Below are 25,489 nucleotides of genomic sequence, written 5' to 3' on the forward strand. Positions count from 1 at the left end.
GACACTCTCTGTCCAAAAAAGTGCTGCCCATCTGAAATACATGCTACATTTGCAGCCAGCCACTATAGATTATATAAATGCTCTCTAGGATCATATATGTGTTTACTTAGGACTGAATCACAAATGTCCAAAGTAAGTGTTTGACAGATTCAGTGTAGCAAATCACTAGCTCGTTTGACCTTAGTTGACTGAACACCAGAGACATTTCTAGTCCAGGTCATTTTGCTTTCTCTTTGATGAAACAAAGCACAAATATAATAGCGAATACACAAAGAAATTTTGTATCAAATATTATGTCAATGTAGCAACAGATTATAAAATGATTAATACATTTTATCGTTCCCTTAAATAAAACAGTTTTTATTTAAATAAATAAATAAGTGCAGTTTCATATAGCCCTTTATTATTGCGTTTTAAAATGTATTTATTTTATATTGTAAGGAAATAAGGAAATTTATGTCAATAGTTTAAAATTAATTTTGCCTAATCAGTGCTTGCTTTAAACATTAGTCTAACTAATACTTTTTGGGGATTTTTTAGTTTTAACAAAAGAGTAAAAGACACATCCAAGCAGACAAACCCAAACCTTTCTTTCTGACCTACATGATCTGACATGAAGCTTAATTCAGTAATACATAGCTGGAAGGGAGAGTTTTGCTGTCCTATGTTCGCTCCAACTGGAAGGAGTTTCTTAAAAATATAGTTTTTAGTCTTTTTTTAGCATTAAAATGTTATGATACAGAGCAGTTGTTTTCCCTAAACTATAAGTAATGTCTGACACTGAGATGATAAAGTTAATGGTCACATGCCTACAGTAAAGTTCAAACATGAACTTAGTTAAAGGTTTTTGCTGGAAAGGTCCACGTGAGTTGGATACACAGAGTTAACTGTGGGACGTCCCACCCTAACCGAGTGAAGGGAAGGGGGTTGACCGGACCTGCCCACAGCAAATGTCTTCTGTGTGAACTTGTGCTGCTGTTAGATAGTTTCAGACCCTTTCACCAGCTGACTTCTCCTCTGGCTTCTCTGTTAGACGGACAGAAGGTAAGAGCGTTCATTTGTGTCCCATTCTTACATCATGAATATAAAAACGAATAAACTCTCACGGTCAAGTGTTGATTTACTAATACTTTTAAAACCATTGCCAAAACAATTCTTACTAGTGTAGCAGCTTGATTTTTGTTTTTATCCTACTTGCATGTTAAAAAGATTCTAAGGTTTTAAAGATCATGTTCCCATGTGCATGTAATGAAAGCACATATTTACTAAAAAGCACTGATCTCGCACTCTGAAACTTCCACTGGAAACAGGTGTCTGTTGTTTTATATAAACTTCATGTGTTGTGCATTCATTATTGATGAAAGATTTGTAAAAGCAATGCAAACTGATTATTTACCATGCCAATGTTCTTATTCAAAGTTTGAAGCTAAACCGTGTAGTCTATGGCTCAGAGCAGCACAATGTTGAGGTATTGTGTGCCACATATGCAGCAGGAGGGGTGAACACAGAGTCAGGGATGAGGGGGAGGGGAGAGAGTCAGCCCGATAGGCCCTTCCCCTTACAATTACTCCCATCAAAAGGAATGCGTGTTTCCATGGCAATTTTTCACCAGCTGTTTGAGACCATGTCAAACCAAGGCAGATGTCGCTGCTGTAGACAAACAAGAATCGTGTGAAGACAAACTGTCAGACTACAGCTGCCGGAAGGGCCTGTATTGTTATATAAAGATAAGAGAAAAAAGTTTAGTTGAAAAGTTTGAAAATCCTTTGTATCATGTTTTATTGATTTATTTGAACTTTATTGCAACATTTTATGCTAAATTTACCATACCAACTGCATATGGTACAATATCTTACACGATTTTATGAGAAATGTGTGGTACGGCATGGATAATATTTTCCCCTGGTGCACCAAACAAAGAGAAAAATGGCAGAAATAAACATTTTATTGAAACGTTTGATGCGCCTTTGGGTGAGATAGAAAAGGTTTAATGTGTTTTTAATCGATTCTATGTGCAAGGGGATTGTAAACCGCACAAATCCAGCTTGTATTTACAATGCATATGGATTAGTGAATCGAAACAACAAATCTAAAAAGTGAAGTTGCCGAAAATGAAAAGAGCAACAAATCAGGTTAAGAATGTGGATCTGGTTTTAACCTCATTTTTAACTCGGCGGTTCATAACTCGCGCTCACCTTGAGGATCAGATAGGAATATTAATGAATAAGTCATATTTCCTCGGCCACAGATAAGGTCGTTTCAAGGTGATCCGCTTATATTTATAGGGTGAAATGTATTTCCTTTCTCACAGACAGTTGTTTTGCTCTCTGAACTGGATAAAGGAGAGTAATAACAGAGTGGTTTAACAGCGGTGGGGGGAGGGCGGGCGACTTAAAAAGGTCAGGTGATTGTTGACTCGGGTTACATGGATCTTTTTTTGCTCAGTCACTCTCTATTGACTGTCTTTTGTCTTCCTCAGAGTCCCTGTACTCCTTTTCAGCAGAGGATGAAATTTCCTCTTCCCTCCTGTTTTGTGGCACAAGGTTTAACTTTGTAATAGCAATTCCTCGTTACTACAAAAAAAAAATGGACTGGGTCATCAGAGAGATGAGTTTTAATTTCCTGTGAAACAAAACCTCGGGAGTAAAAAAATAAGTCTTGATTTGTCAATGCAAATTAGTTTGAAACCCCACTTCTGTCCCGTTAACTCAGATCTGACCGCAGTTCTAACAGGTTCACCGTTTGTTTCAAGGGAGCTTTCACTAAGGAGTCTATTTTTCTGCTTAGCGCTAAACGTCGCACAGATGCACGCAAGTAATTGTGCCGTAATGGACAGGTGGCTCATGCAAAGGTTTGCTGCTCATGCCAAGTGGCTTCCTGCTCCATAAATCAAGCATGCCCACCATGCCAAACTCTCTATACCAGCACTAGGCACTGATAATGCTATTCTGTTTGTGTTTAATATGCTGAGGCTATACCTGGGATGATGTTAGAGTAAGCACAGTGATTGCAAAGGTATGTTTGTTAGGAAAATCATATGCCATGTATTGTGTTGTATTTACATTTGCAAGAGATGCATTGGCAGCAAGTCAAATGTTGTGGATACAGTTTCGCAGCTCATTTGTTTATCTAGAGATTGAACCACCTGTTTTGTCGCTCTGGAGAGAACTCCGTCTGCAGAGCTTCTGGAAAATGACTCTTTGGGAAAAAAACGCAGAGTACTGAGCTGCTGTTTTCCTCCCGGTTTACGCCCCACAACCTGCTTACCTAACTAAACTCTAAATTAAATACTGGGTTGAAAAGGCATCCTTTATACCGCTGACTTTCCTTCAGCTCGGGCATGTTTGATTTTGAATGCGACCTTCCAAATAAAATAAGTTGTTTTGCTCTAAAGTGACTCCACCAGAGTAATGGACTTATACTTCAGCCAAAAAAATGACTTGCATAGACGTGCCAAGACATCTCCTGAAAGAAACAGAGCGCACCTCCAAATTAATTACGGGACATGATATCAGGTAATTTCCTTCGTCCTATGACTCACACAGCCTTGTCCTGTTAAAATAGGACGTTTTTGTTAATGGAAAGTGAAAAGATTCTCTGTCTGCCATATTTTAAGACGTCAGCATTTGAAACGGGTGTCAGAGTCTCTGTAGTTTTCCATGTTTAAGTCTAGAGACGTGGGGCGTCTGACCTCGGCCACCTTCTTTTCCTTTGCCAAAGAAAACATTGAAGGGCTACTGAAGGGTTCACACATCTGCTTGTACAGTTTTCATGTGCTGAATACAAGAGATCATGCACTCAACAACAAGAGGTCTTCAGGGACATGACAAACAATACTCACAAATCAAATCTAATGTAGGATTCATGGATTTCCATTATGTATTTGAAGCTTATTTGAAACCCCAAACCAAATTTGACAACACAACCATCTAAATGAGGTCAATCAGAGCTGAAATGTGCATCCAACTCACTTAGTAGTCAAAGTAGTGTCAGATCTTTTCTTCTGTATTGTTACGGATATTTGAGTGAAACATTTTCAGAAATGAAAAATGTATCCATCAGATCTGAATGCAAATTTGAGTTTGATTGTAAGAAATTGACAGGATTCAAGTGGACAAGTGGAGAGGTCCATTACACATCACCAGAGAAAAGTCTGCCATATCAATGGAATTAAAAATTTGATAAAAAATTACAACCTCAAAATAAAAAAAAAAGGTAAGAAAGAAAGAAAAATGGATGAATCTTTCACAATGAAATCAAGATGCATTTAGAAAATAGACTGAATTTACAATTAATGCCAACTTTAACTTACTTCATGGGTTTTTCTTGAAGAAACAAGGAATTTCTCAACCTTGAGCAGTAAGCCAAGGTGATTCTCAGCAGTTGCTGGGCAAATTATATTCAGGTCAGTGGTTTCAAGAAACCCTTAACTCCACTAAGAATTCTACAACTCGGCCAATTATGAATGCAGAGATATGCAGTAATCCCACCCATTATCTACTCGTGCACAAACGGCCCACCACAGCTTGAGGGGTGGGAATTATCTTTGATTTTAATCGCATTCAAAGTCAAACACCAAATATGTCGTGATTCATATTCATCATACTCACAAACAAGAACTTGGCTGATGGATGCTCCCTCATAACAGTCACAACAGTTTTTATGCAACATTAGCATCTCAATCACATAACATTAAGAAAAGCAGCATTTCATGTTCAGAAAAGGCAGGGTGTCTTTTTCTGCAGCCAGTTTGATTACTGCATTTGTGTTTTTATAGAAAAATAATAGTGTCTGGCTTTGATCTTTAGTGCAGCAAAAATGCAGAAGTTGATAGAATCACCCAGTGATGGTCTACCTATGGCTGCTTTGAACTTTCCAGCCATAAACAAAATATATCTATATTGATACAGAGGAAGAGGGATCTCTGGTACAGACGAAATGGACAAGAGAATGAGTGCTTTCAGACAAACAGCCCCTATCTCCCCGCAGGAGAGTGTCGTTTCTCAAGGAGAACATATCACATCCGTCGGTCTTCCAGGCGCTCTTTGAGCGAGAGGAAAGCAGTCGAGCTAGCAGAACAAAGACAGACTGAGCTCTTATCTCAATCAGCTTCTGTCTGGAGAGACTGAGTTCTGTAGGTTAGTTATCCGTCGCAGAGCATACAGAGCAGATCGGTGGCCCAAGCGCGTATGGTTCAGCGCCTGAGGTCTTGAACTGATGTGCTATTGATCTCAAGCCACATAAAAAGAACATAGAGACCTGAGTAGCATGCATGTGTGTGATTCTGATGTCTACAATTCTTTCTCATACTTCAGGAAAGCACACATTACATGCATAAAACTAACACGATAATGTGTTGCAGTGTAAATCCTTCAGATTACCTCAGGTGTTTGGCGTTGTAGATATAGAGGATGATGTGAGTTTTTATTTTTCCTTAGGCTGAAACTCAAGATGAGGGTTTGGATCTTCTTCCTGTTCTGCCTCGCTGGCAAGACTCTGGCTGCTCCAGTAAGTAAATCTGAAAAGAAAAAAAAAAAAAGAAAAAAATTTCATTTTAGATTTTTCTATATTTTTTAATTACTCATTTTAAAATTACGAATAGTATTATAAAATTGCATGAGGAAAGGGGGTGGGGGGGGGGGGGGGGGGGGGCAAGCTTTGTATTAAAACCAAAGAGCATTTTAATGTCCTCTATAATGTTGCATTGTGACTAAACTTTTACTAAAGTCCATATAAATTTCCTTTTACAGACTGAAGAGGAGCCAGTTGTTGAAGAGGTATGTTTTATTCAAATAATATTGTAAAAATCTCTTTGCTTAAATTCAAACTGCATTTTTAAGAAAACTTGTCAAGCCAGTCATTGGCCAAAAATAGACAACTTGCCCCCATTATGGGACCAGATGTGTTTACATATGCACATGTTCAGCATCCTGTTACATTCCCCGGGGGACTGAAATCCATAAAGTTTGAAAATATATCTGAAAGGGACTAATTACAATTCACTGCTTCCCCACATGTGCACACAGATGCCAGTTGTGTCAGACACAAAAGCAAAACTCTTGTTGTGGCTGTGCAGTAATGTGCGCTCCCATTTGAAGTTTAACTTGAACATATTTTCCTCACATAAAAGAGGAAAGCGGTGTTTAAAACTGGGCTTGGTTGTACAGGCCATACCCATAATACTTTTCTGTCTCATAATTCAGGAGCTGGAAGTGGGAGCCAACCCAGTCCAGGTGGAGACCGGAGAGTTTGATGAGGCCATTGAAGTCGTGGAGGATGTTATTGCTGAGAGTGAGTTTAATGTCTTTTCCACACCTCCAGCAATTTGCCATTGTTTTGAGGCTGTGTTTAATACTCCAAAGTTACAGATTTATTTCCTCTCGAGAGATTTATCTGCTGTTTGCATCATGTCTTCTGTCCCTGTGCACGAGTGAAGTTGTGATAACGTGTGTAGATTACATTGTAGAAGTACACGAGACTATGGGTAATAACAGGCTGCAAATAAGTCAAAAGTAGACAGCTGTAATTATGTGTTCAGACAGACTATGGTTATACAGGACTGTTGATTCCAATGCCAGTCTTCCAGCCACATGCCCACCACAAAATATCTAGTAGGGGGAAAGAAATGTAAATCCACTGGTGAAGGACATTTTTGAATATATGCCCTTAAAAGGATTTTTTTAAATATTATATACATATATAAATAAAATACAAATGAATAATAAAATTCAATTAAAAAATAAGAATGTTTTTGAATATATGACCTTTATAGGAAAGTAATAAAATTAAATATAAATTAATAACAATCAATAAATAACAGATATTAATAAAATACATTTTGAATAAAACATTTTTTAATTAAATATACTAAATATATATCACAAATGGCAATCAATCAATCATTAAATAAGTAAATAAATAAAAAATTTTTGTCTTTAATGCTTTTTCCTTATAGACCCCTGCCTAAACCATCACTGCAAGAAAGGCAAAGTGTGTGAGGTTGATGACAGCAACCAGCCCATGTGTGTGTGCCAGGACCCTCTGACCTGCCCCGCCCCAGTCGGAGATTTCGAGCATGTGCGTGTCTTTAGTCATTTCCTTCTTTTCACATCTGTCTCGTGTCTCCACATGTGTAGTGACAGCAATGCCTAGGAGTACATGCGCACCATTTGAGCAGCTTGATTGAAATGTTGTTATATGCATTGGGCAAAAAATGACAGCAAACATTAGCATGATACCGTAGGGAAATCAAACCTGTCAAGCTGACAACTGTGGCATTTATGGCAGGTCATATTTATGGCTTTTATTTCACAGGTTTGTGGCACTAACAACAAGACCTACGAGTCCTCCTGCCACTTCTTTGCCACCAAATGCGCCCTGGAGGGCACCAAGAAGGGCCACAAGCTGCACCTGGACTACATTGGACCCTGCAAATGTGAGCACATAACAGTGAAGTAAAACAAGGCAGACTTTGAAAGTAAAAACAAGCTCAGTCGTGAATGTAAGTGGAATTGAGTGCTTTGGAGTGATTGATGGCTTGTAGCTTTGAGGCGTCCCTGTTGCCCCTTCAAACACTGAGCACAGGACGAGTCTGAGCTTGCCAGTGCTGCTCCATAAAGCAGACCCAATCCCCTTAAATCTTCCTCATCCACCGCCGCTGTACGCCTGATGAGATGAGTCGGGACTGAAGGGCTCAAATGGAGCTCCTGCTGTGGTGTAGTCTCATCGCTAAGCAGGGTGTCTCAGTCAGAGACTCAGAAAATGTGTTTCTGGCATAAACGAATTAGATCCTAACAGCTATGACACTAATATTAGCCAGAGGGCTGTAATTTGGTCCCTTTTAGAGTATAATGCTACGATATGTCCCGTAGGCAAGCTGTTTGTGTTTATTATTTATTTCAAATCGATTGATTTAATGTTTGATTTTTTCCTTAAGACATCGCCCCCTGCTTGGACAACGAGCTGAACGAGTTTCCCCTGCGCATGAGGGACTGGCTGAAGAATGTGCTGGTGACCCTATTTGAGCGCGATGAAGACAATAACCTGCTCACCGAGAAGCAGAAACTCAGGGTCAGTTCAACTTTTTACTCTTTATAATCTGAAAAACCTCTAAAAATGCCAGTATACCACAGTAGAAAAACCTATGCTATAGTTTATTTAAAATACATTTATTTCATACTAAGAATACTTCAAATTCATTAACATATATCACTTAAAACGTACTGAAATACAATTATAATTCAACTTTATTTGTAGTATTTCTTTACAGCACAATGCACATTTCCTAATATTATGCCGAAAATGTGTTTTACAATCACTATTAATAAGGATTGTATGACCTCTGTATAATATCAGTCTTTAAATGCAATATATTTAAAGTCTAACTAAAGTATACTCGCAATAGTTCCACTTTAGCAAAATCAAATATACTTAAGTATATCTTTAGTTGGACTTCAGCACTATTTACGCACAATTAAAGTGCATTAAGCACAGACTTGGTTGTTCCAAACAGACTTGAGGTATACCAAGGATACAGTTGCAGGATATTTTTATTAAGCACATAAATATTTAAATGTATTTGTAGGATACTTAGCATAAAATTATTTAAAATACATTTTAGTATATTTATTTTTCACTAAGGTAGGCACATTGGAAAAATGTGCATCTACCTAGATTTTCGCAAAACTCTGAAAACATATACTTATACACACAATTCACTGTAGCTTCCAGCTGAGATGAACACTAGAGGCAGTACAAATGCCAAAATTGAACCTTTTTACACGAATTAAAATCACAGGTGCAGATTATAACTAGTATTATTTGTAAACTAATACATTTTGATGTTTCATCACATGACCAGATCCATATGTATGGCTTGTCTAAAATAGTAAACTTGCTCAGTAGCTCACCCGGTATAGTCCTGTGAAATCACGATAACCCCCCCCAAAGATATGTGAAGCAAGCTAAAATTGCATGGTTGCCTTAGTTAATGCATTTCAAACTTTGTCGGTTAGGTTTTGTGTAGGTGGTATGTTATTTTCTAACATGATAGAGCAGTAACCTTTATCATTAACTCTCCAGACATTTTATTTCTGAACTGCTGCAATGTTTACAATAACCAACGTAATAAAACTTTGCCAGATTTGTGCTCATCCAGACATTTCACTTTAAAAGTATTGCAAAACATACAAGAAGCAACATAATATAATTTTGCAGAAAAGCCGCCACAGGCATGTTTTTCCAATGAGCTTGGGTTGCAAAATACTTTTTTTAGCCTCCAGAACGTTCCATTGTTCCATAAGTTCAGTAGCAGCCTTATCTTAAGGAAGGAAAAAGAAAAAGACTGCATGTATAATTGAACAATATAGTCAAATCCAGATGGCAAGACATCTGAACTATCTGTAAACTTCATGCTGTGATTGTAGGTGAAGAAGATTTACGAGAATGAGAAGAGGCTGCAGGCTGGTGATCATTCTCTGGACCTTCTGGCCCTGGACTTTGAAAAGAACTACAACATGTACATCTTCCCCGTTCACTGGCAGTTTGGCCAGCTTGACCAGCACCCTGTTGATGGGTATGTTTAACTCATTTCCACAGCTAACATTTTTCTGAAGAATCTGTTTAGAAATGACCTTGATGGTTCAGTTAAGTGTTATAGTACCAGAGGCAGTTAAAAAAAAAGTTCTTGATTTAAATGTGCATGTGTTTTTGTGTTCCATCAGCTTCCTGTCGCACACTGAGCTGGCTCCTCTGCGTGCTCCTCTCATCCCAATGGAGCACTGCACCACCAGCTTCTTTGAGCAGTGCGATGCTGACCAAGACAAGTACATCGCTCTCGAGGAGTGGGCCAACTGCTTTGGAATCAAAGAGCGTGAGTTTTTGACCATGCCGTTCATATTTTTGTTATGCTTGGTTAATGTTATTTGCTAACTTTAGCTGTTTTCTGCTTTCAGAGGACATCGACAAGGACCTTGTCATCTAAGCATGTCTACCATTGACGCTTCCTAGTTACTAATGGGGCGAGGTGCTAACCCTTAAGTTAAAATCAAAGTAAAGGTGCTAATTGCGATTTCTAACAACCTGCATATACCACTAAACATTCATAATGTTTAAAAAAAAAAAGTGCACACAGTATCTAATCCACACAGTAACTATCACAATGGGTGATTGAACACTGCCCGTTTTAAGTTGGCCAAGCAGCTGTTGATATGTTAATTAAATATGATGAACTATGTACGTTGCAACACTTTTGGAAATAGATCCACAAATGTGTTTTACACTCAGAATCAGGGCTTGAATTGTAAGTTTGCAGTTTTGATGGTGGAAATGTACAAAAACAAAATAAAGTTTCCAAATAAATGTTCTTTCTGCTTGCTTTATAAACTTTTAGTTTTGTTTGTTGCACTCTTTGGTGGTGGATTTATTGTTTTGATGTCTTTATTAAATCTGATAACGTCTTTTGAGCCCTGAATATCTGCAGGCTGATGTTTTTATTTGCATATTGTTTCCTGTCAGAAATCAGGGCCAAATGTTGAGTGTTTTAAAAGTTGAATAATAAAAGGAAATATTATTTGAATTCAAGAGGACAGAATCTCGCAGGATGAGATTTTTTTTTTTTCCTCCCTCTAACATGTTCACATACATTTGCAGTATTTGCCACAATGTGAGCACTATGAATCTCTTTACATGAATAAAAGCTACTGAGATTTCCAAACTCAATCTTTGCATGCATTTCTCCATTTATCTTGATCTGTTCCCCCCAGGTATATAATTGCATAACCCATTTATACTTTAATGCTTGCTATGGGCAAAATGAAAAACATTGTCAAACGTGATGTTTGCAGATCGTTTGTTTTATTCAGGCACCCAGGATAATTTTAGCATTGACGTAAATATGAATATGACTACATAAACACTGTAAATGTGGAAAGAAAACATGGTCAATGGGGCTAAAAATCTGGAGCACATATGTTAGTAGTTTCCTCGAGGGTGGAGTGGATGTTTACGTAATTTCCTTCTTGCCTTTGCATTTAAAAAAATATTTTAGGACCCTGTGTTTAAAGGATTATTTTTAAGCTGAGCCAGTGTGGCTAGCTCAGTATTTAACTGCAGTGAACAGTTAAAAGATGAAAAACAACAAGAAATCAAACTGAAATGGTCCCTTCAACAAGCATGCATTTATAGATTTGTAATAATTATTAATAATTTAGGCTAAGAATATTTCCTTTAACATTTTAGATTATTCCACATCCTAAAAGCAGGAAAATTGTAATAGTTTTAATGTTTGTTTTTGTGTGCTGTAATGTTTTATACTATTTATTCATATGCTATGTTCATATTTCCAAACGGCTACTAATTCAGGCTCTAAAGCAGATTTAGGTTTTAAGTACGTTGCATGTGCTGTATTGCATGAAGCAGTGGGAAAAATAGAGTATGGTCTCAGTGGGAATAGACAGTCAATGGAAAGCAGAGCTATACCCAGTCACCATGCTTACCCTTCCAGCCAGACACTCGCGTCAGGAATCTCAAACAATGGCAGAGCTCCAGCCAGAACACTGTGCTGCAGTCCAGCCCACTTCTGCACCAGGGAGGGGAAAAACACTCTTCTCCACTGCTTCTTAACCCTAAAAACAGATCACAAAAATGTAACATTACTAACACAAGCCCTAAACCCCAACAGGAATCACTAGACACAAATCAACTAGCATTTCAGCGGATTTTCTCTTTATTTGATCAGAATTATGACATACGTTATAACTTACTACCAGTGTCAGATATTACTGAGAGTGATTTCTTCATGTTTTAGAGTTGATTTTTGAATTTTCATCCAAAGAACGCTTGATATTATAGCTACACACTCAACATCACTCGCCTGTAAGTACAGATTTAAATACAGAAAACCATCACAATATATACTGAATGTTAGATATCAGAAAAACAAAAAACAGAACAATGTATTTTTGATGTTCCTTTAAATATCAGGGCTTTTCCCGTCTTATTTTATGGCATTTTTGCCCTGAGTCCTCTTTCATTTGGACTTTGCTCACTACTCCTAAAACAACCTGTGCTCACTAGGCTACATAAAATATATACTTGAAATATAAGCATGCCTTTTAAAGAAATATTACTGACAGAAGCAAGCCTTTTCTTTAAAAAAAAAATTAAATAAGGTTTCACAGCTGTGTGCACACTTTTTGTCAACACATCAGATATTTATAAAAATATTTTTCCATTTAGATTTGCTGATGTTTATAATAAATATTTGATATAGGCTTATATTTTATATATATATATATATCAGAAAGAACTAATGCGTGTTGAGTGACAGGAAGAAGCACTCCAACATACTGATGAATACGCAGAACATGTTGAACAAATTATTACAAAATATTTGTAATGATTGTAATAATAAACACTTTGTTTGACAGATTAGCTGAACTCACTCCCCCAGTGCCTGCAGTCCAATCTGTTAAATCTCATCTATTCTCCCGATTCGACACAATCAGTGCCCAAACAGATGGTGAGGTTCATGTCTATTGTTAGGCTAACCATCTCAAAATGTTTAGTTAAATTCAACTAATGACAGCTGTGGATAATCTGATGGGATTTAATAGTCATGGATTGTTGGTAGACATTTCTTTAAAAATGCAAACAAATGATCTGCATTGTTTTCAACCGCAAATTGTTGCATCTATGGGAAGCGTGTCTCCCCCTAATGGACATTATATTATTTCAAGATATTCATATTTACAAATCATAATTTATATTAATAAAATCGAATGCAGATATGCGGAATTACGTGTGTAAACACTATAAAAATCACTGCTACAAATGTTCTCTACAATGTCACCTGTCAACCAAAAGGATAAATCTCAAGAAGCCTCCAAATAAATACTAGCAACACTGACCAAAAAATAAAATAAAATACCAAAAATAAATAAATAATATTTTTTCAGAAAGAGAATTATGTCTAGGTGGTGGGCCACTAAGATATTAGGAAATGTTAGGCATAACATTATTTTAAGGAAATTAATCAACCCAGCTATCATTAATATTCAGATATCCTGTCCAGACTTTAATTTTACTCTACGCTACACATTTTCTACTATACTTTTTATCGCAGTGAAACAACAAAGTTATACTGTGATATAGCTAGCTAAATACATATATAGCATATCTGTTAATCAGCATAAATTAAAATCTGTAAACCAATATTACCACGATGCACAAACAGGCCTGCCTATATAGTGCTTTAGTTAAATTGAAATAATTTTCAAATTGTGGTAATTAGAACACTTTTGAAAAGTATTATTAGTATTATCTAATATTTTAATAACAAGAAAGAGGTAAATGTTTAGTTGTAATAAATTAATATCCCATAAATGTGACCTTGGACCAGAAAACCAGTCGCTGGGGTATATTTGCAGCAATAGCCAAAAATACACTGTATGGGTCAAATCAAAATTATTGCTTTTTCTTTTATGCCAAAAATCATTAGGATATTAAGTAAAGACCATGTTCCATGAAGATATTTAGTCAATTTCCTACCAAAAATATATTTTTTTGATTTCTAATATGCATTTTTAATATGCATTGATTAGTAATATGCAATAGTGTCCTATCATAACAATCCACACATCAATGAAAAGCTTATTCAGCTTTCAGATGATGCATAAATCTCAATTTCGTAATAAATTACCCTTATGACTGGTTTTGTGGTCCAGGGTCACAAATTATCATCATATTCACAATGCAAACGTTAATGGTCTTCCAGCTGCCTTGCTTTAAGCATTTTGTTTTTTAATGTATTTTGATGAAGTGAAAAAAAGACTGCACATTTGCCACACAACGCATTCTTAGGAATCACCTTAATACGCTCTTTCTTCATGTTAATGTTTCCTCACATGAATGATAGTGTAATGTTTGTAGTGCACAGTTTCTAATATGCAGACATCACCTGGCAACTCGATAGTTTCGCAAACAAAAACCGCTCAAAGCACCGACACGAGCAGCTGTTTGTTCTCCACATTGTTCACGTCCATGCGGGCCTAACAACCTTCCTTTCACTCTCGTTTTTTATAGGTTGCGAGCAGTCTGTATAGTTGACGTTGATTGGTTGATTTGAGAGGCTTTGCGAGAGAACGAATGCTGATAGGATGCGCGAATCCACTGCGTCGATCTGATTGGCTGTTGGGTTCTGCGATCAGGCGGGCCGTTGATTTAGCAGGAGCTAATGTGAAACCGGCACACGCGCTGCTGCCAGTGTCTGAGCTAAAAGCCTCACAGCTACCGGCGCAGGAGCTGCTTCAATAAAATCACTCCAAATTCAACCCAAACACATATTACTGATTCCCTCTTGGTAAGTGTATTTAATCAGTTGTATTAAAAGATATACAGCGTTTATTTTTTGTAGCCTTTTTTGTGTTCTAGTGCGGTTAGCGTACTGACTGTTAGCTTGTGCGCAGCTAATAGCCATGTGCTTAATGTCACGGATCTGTTTTATACAAACGCACGATTTCGCCGGTTTTTATAATAAAACATCTCGGATGACTAAAATGACGCTTTAATTGTGGATTTAAGCGGTAAGACTCACCGTTAGGCCGCTGGGTGGATTTTTGTTGCTCGACGCTCTGAGGATTAGCTTTAGCTGCATTTCCGTCACAGAGAGATCCCGCGTTTACCGACATATTACTGTGCATTACAAGTCTTTTACGCCGTATTTCAATGTAAGATCACTTAAACTTATTTTCCGTGTACAATGTGGTCATTTACTGTTGATATCTATCATCGCATCTAAGCTTATGCGACAAAGTGCTGGGCACGTGTCTGATTCATTAATGACGATTACATTAAATTATGAACGTATCTGAATATATATTTGGTTTTTAATATCGTCTCCTGTCTCAGCGTGATCACAAAGGAGTCGGGTTTAAGAGAGTAACGCGGCGTGTGGTGTTGGGGCCTAACGTTACTTGAGTCCATTTCACAATGCATCCATCTGATTAAGACGCGGTTTTCCATTGGCAGTAATGACCCACCCTACATGATGAGCGGCTAAACCAGCCGATCTGCGAGATTTTAATGCTTATTGGGTGTGACTTCGATTCCTATTTGTAGAAACGGTATCGACATTAAACGGCCTCGTTGCTCTCGATCTTGATGGGTTTAACAAAGGGATTTGTTTCAGTTTCACTTGAATGGTATGTTCTGGTTTCCCTCGACATAATCTAGTTTACCTCTATAGCAGCTAAAGTTTAAAAATAAGTTCAACCAGAATTGTTAATTGTCATACCCACCATGTTCAAACCCATATGACCTCTTGAGGAACACAGAAAGGAGAGGTTCCTGACAGTTCCTTCTGTGTTCCTCAGGAGTAAGTCTTATGGGTTTGGTGGGGAAAAAAGATGATTTTGTCTTTAGAGGTGATTTTAATGAGTCATTTTGTTTCAGCTGAAACCAGTTGGCCAAAGAAATGGTGATGGAGAAGCCAAGTGCCCAGCTTGTCGGGCGAGAGTTTGTCCGACAGTACTACACCCTGCTCAACCAGGCTCCTGACTACCTCCACAGGTCAGAATTTGCTGCTTGTACTCAGATTTCCTTTGTTTTCTAGATTCAGAAATGTTAGTACATATTGCAGTTCAGCTAAACGTTTCTTTCGTCTTTCAGGTTTTATGGCAAGAGCTCGTCTTATGTACACGGTGGTCTGGACAATAATGGCAAACCAGCTGAAGCAGTCTATGGGCAGTCTGTGAGTGTTAATACAAGTGTTGTGAATTTTTAATGCTGTTTAGGATTCAGTAGCTCAATGTAATTTTTCGTTCTGAACAGGAAATCCATAAGAAGGTGATGGCTCTGAGCTTCCGTGATTGTCACACTAAGATCAGGCATGTCGATGCTCATGCCACCCTGAACGAGGGAGTGGTGGTGCAAGTGTTGGGGGAGCTGTCCAATAACATGCAGCCCATGAGGAAGTTCATGCAGACATTTGTTCTGGCACCTGAGGTATGAACATTTCGTCATAAATGTTATCGCATCCAAATGTTAACATGACCTCGGGTTACTTAAACTGTTGTCTCTGAACATATGCCAATGCAGGCGTAAATCATTTTAAATGTGAGGTTGCATAGAGCAAAGCCTGAATTCCAAAGAGATAAGATATTGTCTTAAGATTGCAAAGACCGACGCTTTCTTTCGGTTAACACTGATGAATAGTTCACCACAAGATCAAGTAATGTGCGCGAACAGTAAGTGGGATCAATTGTGATTTCATGTGGACTTTAAGAAATCATTGGCTAGATATTGATCCTGAGCGGAGTACAGCTTACTTGCAAGCTGTAGTGTCCAATTTGTTCGCTCCACATTGAGTCTTCTCCATTCATTGACTCAATTGAGCTTGTTCATATTGATCTGGATGATTTATTAGCATCTGTTTGAATTGAAATAAAAGTCCCTGTCCAGTATTCTCGCATGACTAAAAAGGTCATAGACATTCAGTGGCTGAAATGTGTTGTAACCTTGACCTTAAGTAAGCTTTTTAAGTATGTTTTTAATGTCACATTTCCTAGGGTTTGTGTGTTATGGAAGCATCAGCTTGATCTGATCTTCAGTATTTGACTAGTGCAAGTAGTAGCTCACAAAATGCAGTAATTTCCAAGGCACATTTGGCAAAAAATATTTTCTTTCAGATAATGTTCTGTTGCTCATTATTTTTTACATTGCTATAATCGTTTAGGGATCAGTTGCAAACAAGTTCTACGTACACAACGATATCTTCCGGTACCAGGATGAAGTGTTTGGGGACTCTGACTCAGAACCTCCTGAGGGTGAGCAGCTGATATTATTGGTGTATTTCAGAGATTTTCAGAGTAGTGTCTCCAAATTGTTCTTGCTGTGAGCAGATGACTTAATTTATCTCCTGTTGTTCACAGAGTCTGAGGAGGATGTCGAGGAGCTGGAGCGGGTGCACTCACCTGAAGTGGTCCAGGAGGAGTCTGCTGGGTACTACGATCAGCCGCCTTGGTAACTAGCATCTGTTTTTGTGGCTCATTTAATCTAGTTGTTGGTAGTCATTTGAATAAGGCAGGATGCAACCTATGCAGGTGTGTTGAAGGTCAAAACAAACCATACACACTTAATTTTTGATCAGTCATTATGTAAGGAACTTTTCAGTAACCTACTTTGTCTGGTGTCTGTTAGAAATCTATCTCTGTTCGATATGATTCCCTCAAAGAGGGGTGACTGTTTGCAAATTTCATACAAGCTTGTGCGTTTACAGCGTGGAGCCCGAGGGGCCCCAAGAAGAGGTGTCCGTAACCCCAGAGCCCCAGCCTGAGCCAGAAGCAGAGGTGGAGCCTGAGCCAGCAGCTGTGGAGCTGAAACCGGAGCCTGTCAGCGAGCCGGAGGTTCACATTGAGGAAAAGATCCAGAGATCTCCCCCTTCACCCACACCTGCTGACATGGCACCAACCATGCCAGAGGACAACCGGGTAAGACCACCCTCATTCATCACCGTCTGTTGGGTCTCTCTGTCGTGTCAGTAGACCTGCATTTGTGAAGATGTGCAGTCATCACAGGTGATCTCAATTATCCGGTTTGTGAAGTCAAATGCGTTTTGTTTCAGCCGTCTTCATGGGCTTCAGTCACTAGCAAGAATCTCCCACCAGGAGGAGTGGTCCCCGTCACAGGAGTCCCTCCACATGTTGTCCGAGTCCCATCTGCCCAGGTAAACGTTCACAACCAACGCTTTCACTTTTAAGGAATATTATTTTAGGTATTGTCCTGGCTATTAGTTGCTTTTTCGTTTATTATATTAGGTGTCTTTATGGACTGCTATGCTTTTAATGCAAGGATATGAATTTTAAGAGCTCTTAATAACTTGAGTTACACAAGAGGTTTTAAACTGACAAAATAAATTATTCTTAATATTGTATGTTTCTTGGTTTATATTGTTTGGGTTTTATCTTATTTCACCCATGACCCTCAGGTCTTTAATACTAAAGTCATCAACGAATGGCAAAATCAATGGGATCAGTGTCTGAACAAACTGCATGAAATTAACCCTACTGTGGCTAAAAGTCTTTCAATCGATGGGATCAGATCCCAAATTTCTACTACATAACTTTACGCTATATTGCTTTTCTGTAAACCAATTAATGCTGTTATGTTATAACTTGCTGTAGATTGTAATTTAACAACTCTAGCCTGTTGTAGAATTTTTTTTTTTTTTTTAATTTTGCATGTAATCTATTTTCATTGCACTAGGTGATTAACTGTTTTTGTGATCCATAGCCGCGTGTGGAGGTGAAAGCAGAAACACAGACCACAGCACAGAGACCCCAGAGAGACCAGAGACCACGTGACCAAAGACCAGGACCCTCTCCAGCCAACAGAACAGCAAGGCCAGGAGGTGTGCAAAAGTGTCATCAATCTAGTATGGGTGCATGTGAACATTTTGATGCATTTAAATTTTTTACAAAAGACTTGATTCGTTGATTTTGCAATCTATCAAAATCTTATTGCTCTGGCAAAGCTGCTTAAAGCAACCTGAGAATTGTAATGAACCTCGTGTCTGCATATAAATAGCATCTCACACAAAATTGAAAGTTAAATTAAAAGCACACATCATGGCTGGTCCACTAGCAACCTGAAAGGACATGCATCATATGCAGATGGCAGCGTCATTTATCTAATCTTTAATCTCTGGTTAGCAGTGCGGGAGGGTGAGAGCGGGGAGTCGGAGGTGCGGCGAACGGTCCGGTATCCCGACAGCCACCAACTCTTTGTAGGAAACGTACCTCACGACGTGGATAAGAGCGAGCTCAAGGAATTCTTTGAACGTAAGTGATGCAAGCATTATTTTTCAACTTTAACTGATTTTAAAATATCAATGCAGGGGGAGCTGATCTTCTTGCCTGCTCATTTCTCTCGCACAGAGTTCGGCACTGTCCTTGAGCTGAGAATCAACAGCGGCGGAAAACTGCCTAACTTTGGATTCGTGGTGTTTGATGATGCTGAGCCCGTGCAGAAGATCCTCAGCAGTCGGGTACGTGTGGCTTTCAGACGTTGTGCGGTACAGGATGTTTTGACTAATGCGGGATCATTAGAATGACCTTTTCTTTATGCTGTAGCCCATTAAACTGCGAGGAGACGTTCGGCTGAACGTAGAAGAGAAGAAGACCCGCTCGGCCCGTGAAGGTGACCGGCGGGACATCCGCCCCAGAGGCCCGGGGGGACCACGTGACAGGGTAGGCGGATCAAGGGGACCGCCCACCCGTGGAGGCATGGCTCAGAAACCCAGTTTTGGAGCCGGTCGAGGCACGGGACCCAGCGAGGGCCGCTATGCAGGACCACGTCAGTGAGGCAGCTCCCACGTCATTCACTGCTGATGCAAGTCACCCTGGATAACACGATGGCATCCCTGTTCCCTGTCTCCATCCCTCACTCCAGGACCCAGGAGTGCGATTTGTTCTTCTTTATCTGGACTCTTCTTTTTATTTCTAAGATTGAACTTGAATTTGTTGTAGAAAAACAAAACTACTTGAATTGGGGAAAGGAGAAACCTAGCATTTGGTTTTAGCGTTCTCTCCCTGTTTCTTAAAGGAACGTGTTTTTACTGCTTGGGCAATCCTGTGTATTGCTAGCACCCGCTTTCAGGTCAAGTGCAAGTATGGTTTTATTTGGGTTTGGTGCCAAGTCAAATCATGGTTGTGTGTGAGTGACTATCTAGCATGTAAAGAATCCTGTTTGCCTTCTACTGTTGCACTTCATCAATGACAACATATTTTAACAACTCCACTGTTGAGAGAACAAAATAAACTCTATGTACTACTTTGAAGCATGGGTGTGTCTTGTCTGGGGGAAGAAATTTGGACAGGGTTTCCTATAGCCATTGGAAAATGTGGAAATACAAGAATTGGACTTCCAGGCTTGGAACTACAAGTTGACGTAGTGTTCTTGTAGCTTACAGACTATGGAAGGTATTTTCTGCTCATTTTAAACAAATCAATTAAATTATGGAAATGAGAACCAGATTAACAATTTTAGAGAACTGCACGCAAAATATGCCTTTTTTTTTTTTTCAGTTTAATTTCCACTGTGACAATGTCGTCCCTGTCAAATTGAAAAATAAAATGCAGTTGGTGATTTGATGTTTTTTCACTGCAATCTCGAGGCAAGACAGCCGATATTAAAATAAACAGGCAAATATGAAAGAGAATGCGAATACATTTTTATTAACACTCACAATAGAGACAACTCATTAAAATGTAAAGGTTGATTTGTGTTAATCAGTGGGTAAGGCTTATTGATCAAGTGAAGTAGATGATTTAACATTGCATTTTCTATTCTGACCTGTATTTTGCGTACTTTTTCTATAATTGTTTACAGGTTTTTATTTTTATGGTGTAATTGATTTATGTAAAATTGACAAAATGCCTTCAATAATGGACAATTAATTTTAAACGGGGGTCATTTAAAAAATTGAAATGGGGGGGAATCCAGAACATTTCTTAGAATTTTTTTTTTTTTTTTTTTTTTAAGAGCAATTAGTGTTTTTTCCCCTCCCTTCATATCCAGAGTATTTCTTTGTTTAAAATTGCTTTGTAAAGTTGATTTTAAAATGCTTATGCAGCTGTAATAAAGTCATGGAAATGACAGGTGCTTTCAATATTTCAGTACTAATTTAATTTTACACATTAAGGAATAAATAGTTTTTGTCAAGATTCATCTGAATAGTGTCATACTGAAATCAAGTGACCCACGTAGTTTCATTGAACGTCGGAGAGAATCCTTGCACTCATTCGTTTGTGCTTAATTATAATTAATTCGTTTGTGCTTCTTTTATCTAACTTGTTTTAAATTTACTATTTAATCTATACCATACATATAAAAAATATATTTTTTATATCAACATTATGAAATGCATTAAACATTACATTACAGTGGGTTTGTAGGTTGACTAAAATCTAATAATTCTATTAGAAAAATGTAACTAATAATAATTGTAATACTTGAACACAAAAAACTGCAACTTTTATTTAACTGCATGTCAATGTAAACTGTAAACTTGAAAATGTGTTAAATTATTTAAATATTAACTAAACTTTTATTTTAAGGAGTTTGGCTAACAAACATTTGGAAATCCCATTTACATGAACAAACATTAACATAAAATAGTGTTTCACAGCTATACATCACCAGTGTTTAGTAATTTGTATAATTATTTGTTTCATACATGGTCTAATTGCTTGAGAGGTTAAGAATTAGGGAGAATCAGTAAGCTATGACTAGTTTACTGCCACTGTGTGAATAACCCCGTGTCATGTAATCCATAAAAAATGAACTGTAATCTGAAATGTAATATACTCTAATTATAAGTAGGCTACTTAATTTTAGAATCTGACTACGTAATCCAGATTACATGTAAGCGGCTACTACCAGCACAGGTTTAAATGTAATTTACATAAAACTATAAAAAATGTATAATGCTGGTCCACGCTGATGGATGGCAGTGCAGCGTCGAACACCTTTATGGTTTCAGCACTGAACCACTAAGAACTAATGTATCTTTAATTGGCCAAAAGTTGTGGGAACCCTGGGATGAATAGTATATGTATGCATGTATATATATATATATATATATATGTGTGTGTGTGTACACATTATATACATATATAGGTGCATCTCAAAAAATTTGAATATCGTGAAAAAGTATTTTTTTTTTCTAGTAATTTATTTCAAAAAGTGAAACTTTCATATATTCTAGATTCATTACATGTAAAGTAAAACATTTCAAAAGTCTTTTTGTTTTAACTTTGATGATTAGAGCTTACAGCTCATGAAAGTCACAAATCCAGTATCTCAAAATATTAGAATATTTCCTAAAATCAATCAAAAAAAAGATTTGCAAAACACAAATGTTCAAGTTCTTTAAAGTATGTTCATTTCTGCACTCAATACTTGGCCGGGGCTCCTTTAGCACAAACTCCAGCATCAGTGAGGAATGGCATGGAAGCGATCAGCCTGTGGCTCTGCTGAAGCACTATTGAGTCTTCAGCTCGTCTGGATTGTTGGATTGACTGTTTCTCATCTTTCTCTTGAAAATATCCCATAGATTCAACATGGGGTTCAGGTCAGGCATGTTGGCTGGCCAATCAAGCACAATAATATCATGGTCAGCAAAGCACTTGGAAGTGGTTTTGGCAGTGTGAGCAGGTGCTAAAGTTTTGCTGGAAAAGGAAATCAGCATCTCCATAAAGCTTGTCAGCAGATGGAAACATAAAGTGCTCTAAAATCTCCCGGTAGATGGCTGCATTGACTTTGGACTTGATAAAACACACTGGACCAACACCAGCAGACGTCACAGCACCCCAAATCATCACTGACTTCGGAAACTTCACAATGGACATCACAATGTTTCTGTTTCAGAAGTGGCTTGGTAGTCCTTTTCCTGAAGACGTCTGAGCGTGGTGATTCTTGATGCACTGACTCCAGCTTCAGTCCACTCCTTATGAAGCTCTCACAAGTGTTTGAATCAGCTTTGCTTGACAGTATTCTCAAGCTTGCGGTCATCCCTGTTGCTTGTGCACCTTTTCCTACCCAAATTCTTCCTTCCAGTCAACTTTGCATTTAATATTCAGTAATGACCCTCTGTGACTTACCCTCTTTGTGGAGGGCGTCAATGATCGTCTTCTGGATCATTGCCAAGTCAGCAGTCTTCTCCATTATTGTGGTTTCAAAGAACAAGAGATACCCCAAATTTATATTGTAGAGATGGTCATTTAATGAAGCTCAAATATAAATATTCTAATATTTTGAGATACTGATTTTTGACTTTCATGAGCTGTAAGCTCTAATCATCAAAATTAAAACAAAAAAAACGTTTAAAATGTTTTACCTTACATGTAATGAATTTAGTATATATGAAAGTTTCACTTTTTGAAATGTTACAATAAAAAAATGACCTTTTTCAAGATATTAATTTTTTTTAGATGCACTCGTATGTGTGTGTGTGTGTGTGTATATATATATATATATATATATATATATATATGTGTGTGTGTATAGGCCTATGTATATATATATATATATATATATATATGTAGATGTATATATATTAGGGCCGGGACTCGATTAAAAAAAATAATCTAATTAATTAGAGGCTTTGTAATTAATTAATCGAAATTAATCGCATTTTAATCGCATACAAATATTTGACCTGAGAACAGTGAGAAGTAAGTTTTTTCATATGGATTTTTAGTATACCATTGAATAATGACTGAATACATAAGCTTAAGCAACAAAATATTGTTTATTTTTGTTCAACCAAGTCCAACAGACCAGTGCAATATTGCCATTAAGTGTAGCAATAGGGTATTTAGAAATATAGTAGCCTACATTTCAGACATTCAGGTACCCTATAGGTAGGTATACCTTCTGTAAACTGTTTTTTAAGTAAAACGCAATACTTTCAAGTACATTCAGAACATCGGAAACCCTGACTATTACTGTAGACAACATCTCTGTTGCTTCAGAGGCCATAACAGACTTTGCTATATGTTTAGCATTGAGGTGATACTTGAGGCTCGATGTGCTGCGGTGATATGCGAATTCCTTGTTTTTTTATAACAAAATTTCCCATCCACAGGGCCAACCAAAGCGGTCTCATCAGCGTCTTTGTCCATGTTCACTGTGGTTTGTTTTTGTCTGAACGCTAGTTGGTGCTCCAGTATAATCGGTCCGCCGAAAATCATCCAGTGAGAAACGTTCCCGCGGTGCAAAAATAAGTGCGATTAAAATGCGTTAAAAAAATTTAACGCGTTATTTTTGTGTAATTAATTAATCTAAATTAACGCGTTAAAGTCCCGGCCCTAATATATATATATATAAAATCTGTGTGTGTGTATGTAAAATAATATATGCAAATTTTATTTCTAAAGGCTCCAGCACCTGAAGATCCTCATAGCATCGGCTCAATCTTTCTTCCGTTACTGCGGGGTAGTGCTGGTCATAACAGAAAAGTCCATTTTGCACCTATAGACATCCATCACCCAGCCACCAAAATGATGAGATTTTGCAATATTGTGCTGCCACTCTCAACAAATATCAATATGTTATATTGCCCCAGCAGTGTTTTTTTTACAGATACCTTATCCTGAGGCACACGCCGGCCAATCATATTCCTATTTTCTCAGTGTGATTGCATTACTGAGATTACTGGGCCTAATTATGAATTCATGTGCTTGCATCAGACTAAAACTCACAACTGTAACACCTTCTAAACTGGATTAACAGAGAGTATGATTAGCTGCAGCCGTGATGTAGGGTGTGTTGACCAGCAGGTGGCCCAGCATTAATATTCATGAGAGGGAAAGTGCAGCTTCTCTCAGCCACTTTATTTTGAAGCCCTACATGACCCACATGAGCTCAAGATGTCCTACAGCTGGCCAAACCCACCAAGCATACGGGCCCCCAGCTGGACCCTCACAAAGCCTTGGGCTCTGCACCACAACACACACGGGCACAGCTATTTTTGGGTTAGTTACCCCAAAACAAAAACTCTGTCATTATTTACTCACCCTCATGTTGTTCCAAATTGTATAGCTTAAAATGATATTTTGAAGAATTGTATTGGTTGCTTTTGTCCTAGCAATTAGTCCTCATAGGTGCTGATGCTTTTATGCCTTAAACCAAGAATAATAAAAAAAAAGTGGTCAGAATGACTTGCACTACATTATACAAGTCTTCTGAAACTAGATTAGGGAATCTTTCATTTCTATACAGGCCTATAGTGCATGCCACTATTTAAATTAATAGTTCATTTAATTTCAAAAATGAAAATTTGCTGAAAATGTACTCACCTTCAGGGCATCCAAGATGATGCAAGATGTAGATGTGTTTGTTTCCTCATCAGAACAGATCTGAACAGATCTGGAGAAATGTAGCATTACATCACTGGGTTTGAATTTTAGCTCTGGTATTATTTCTACTCCGTGATTTTAACACGGTAAATTCCCACAGTTGACAGTAGACAGAATGTATCAACTGCAAGTGCTTTTTAACCTTACCAATTTAACAATTTAAACACTCAAGCACTTCAAAATCAAGAAGACGCGCGAGAGAGCTCAAGTCAATACAGTAATCGCGCGCGCCTGTGAAATAGCACGCGACTACTGATTTGAGTCACTTTTATTGCGTGTAAACGGCCAAATGCATACAAAACTATGTCAGAATGCCAGTCTTTGCAAGTATTCAGGTAAACACAGTCGGTTTATATAAACATAGTCCATACACAAGCATTAAGTTAATGTAAACCACTGAAAAACAAAACCCATGTGCAACATAGATCGATGCGTGAGATCTTAAAGAGACAGCAGCTTTAATAAACCTGCTGTCTCTCTGTCATTAATATTTATACAGTGAAGGGCCTATACAGTGACTATCAAGTGTTATACAGTTATTCAATTTCTGTAGTAATTTTGTATGTGAATAT

The 25,489-nt window shown here is 37.9% G+C and overlaps 2 protein-coding genes across 5 annotated transcripts; both read left to right on the forward strand.

The window, feature by feature from the left end:
* Positions 1–912: 912 nt before the first annotated feature.
* On the forward strand, positions 913–10,834 carry sparc (secreted protein, acidic, cysteine-rich (osteonectin)). The gene is made up of 10 exons (XM_079390096.1): positions 913–1,044; positions 5,439–5,508; positions 5,751–5,777; positions 6,204–6,291; positions 6,956–7,077; positions 7,315–7,435; positions 7,937–8,070; positions 9,426–9,574; positions 9,723–9,871; positions 9,954–10,834. Exons 2-10 carry the CDS (start codon positions 5,452–5,454, stop codon positions 9,980–9,982), a joined length of 876 nt encoding a protein of 291 aa, XP_079246222.1. The 5' UTR covers positions 913–1,044; positions 5,439–5,451; the 3' UTR covers positions 9,983–10,834.
* A 798-nt stretch (positions 10,835–11,632) lies between these two features.
* g3bp1 (GTPase activating protein (SH3 domain) binding protein 1) lies at positions 11,633–20,723 on the forward strand. 4 transcript variants are annotated; one of them, XM_079390099.1, is made up of 13 exons: positions 11,633–11,874; positions 14,083–14,359; positions 15,451–15,567; positions 15,667–15,748; positions 15,829–16,002; positions 16,733–16,823; positions 16,929–17,019; positions 17,276–17,486; positions 17,621–17,722; positions 18,289–18,406; positions 18,711–18,836; positions 18,933–19,042; positions 19,128–20,723. In XM_079390099.1, exons 3-13 carry the CDS (start codon positions 15,473–15,475, stop codon positions 19,356–19,358), a joined length of 1,431 nt encoding a protein of 476 aa, XP_079246225.1. In that variant the 5' UTR covers positions 11,633–11,874; positions 14,083–14,359; positions 15,451–15,472; the 3' UTR covers positions 19,359–20,723. The 4 variants fall into 4 exon arrangements, with proteins under 4 accessions (XP_079246225.1, XP_079246224.1, XP_079246226.1 ...); XM_079390098.1 differs by having other exon boundaries at positions 11,653–11,874; positions 18,708–18,836; XM_079390100.1 differs by lacking the exon at positions 11,633–11,874 and having other exon boundaries at positions 14,022–14,359.
* The last annotated feature ends 4,766 nt before the right edge of the window (positions 20,724–25,489 follow it).

This window comes from Barbus barbus (assembly GCF_936440315.1).
Source record: "Barbus barbus genome assembly, chromosome: 33".
NCBI classification, from domain to species: domain Eukaryota; kingdom Metazoa; phylum Chordata; class Actinopteri; order Cypriniformes; family Cyprinidae; genus Barbus; species Barbus barbus.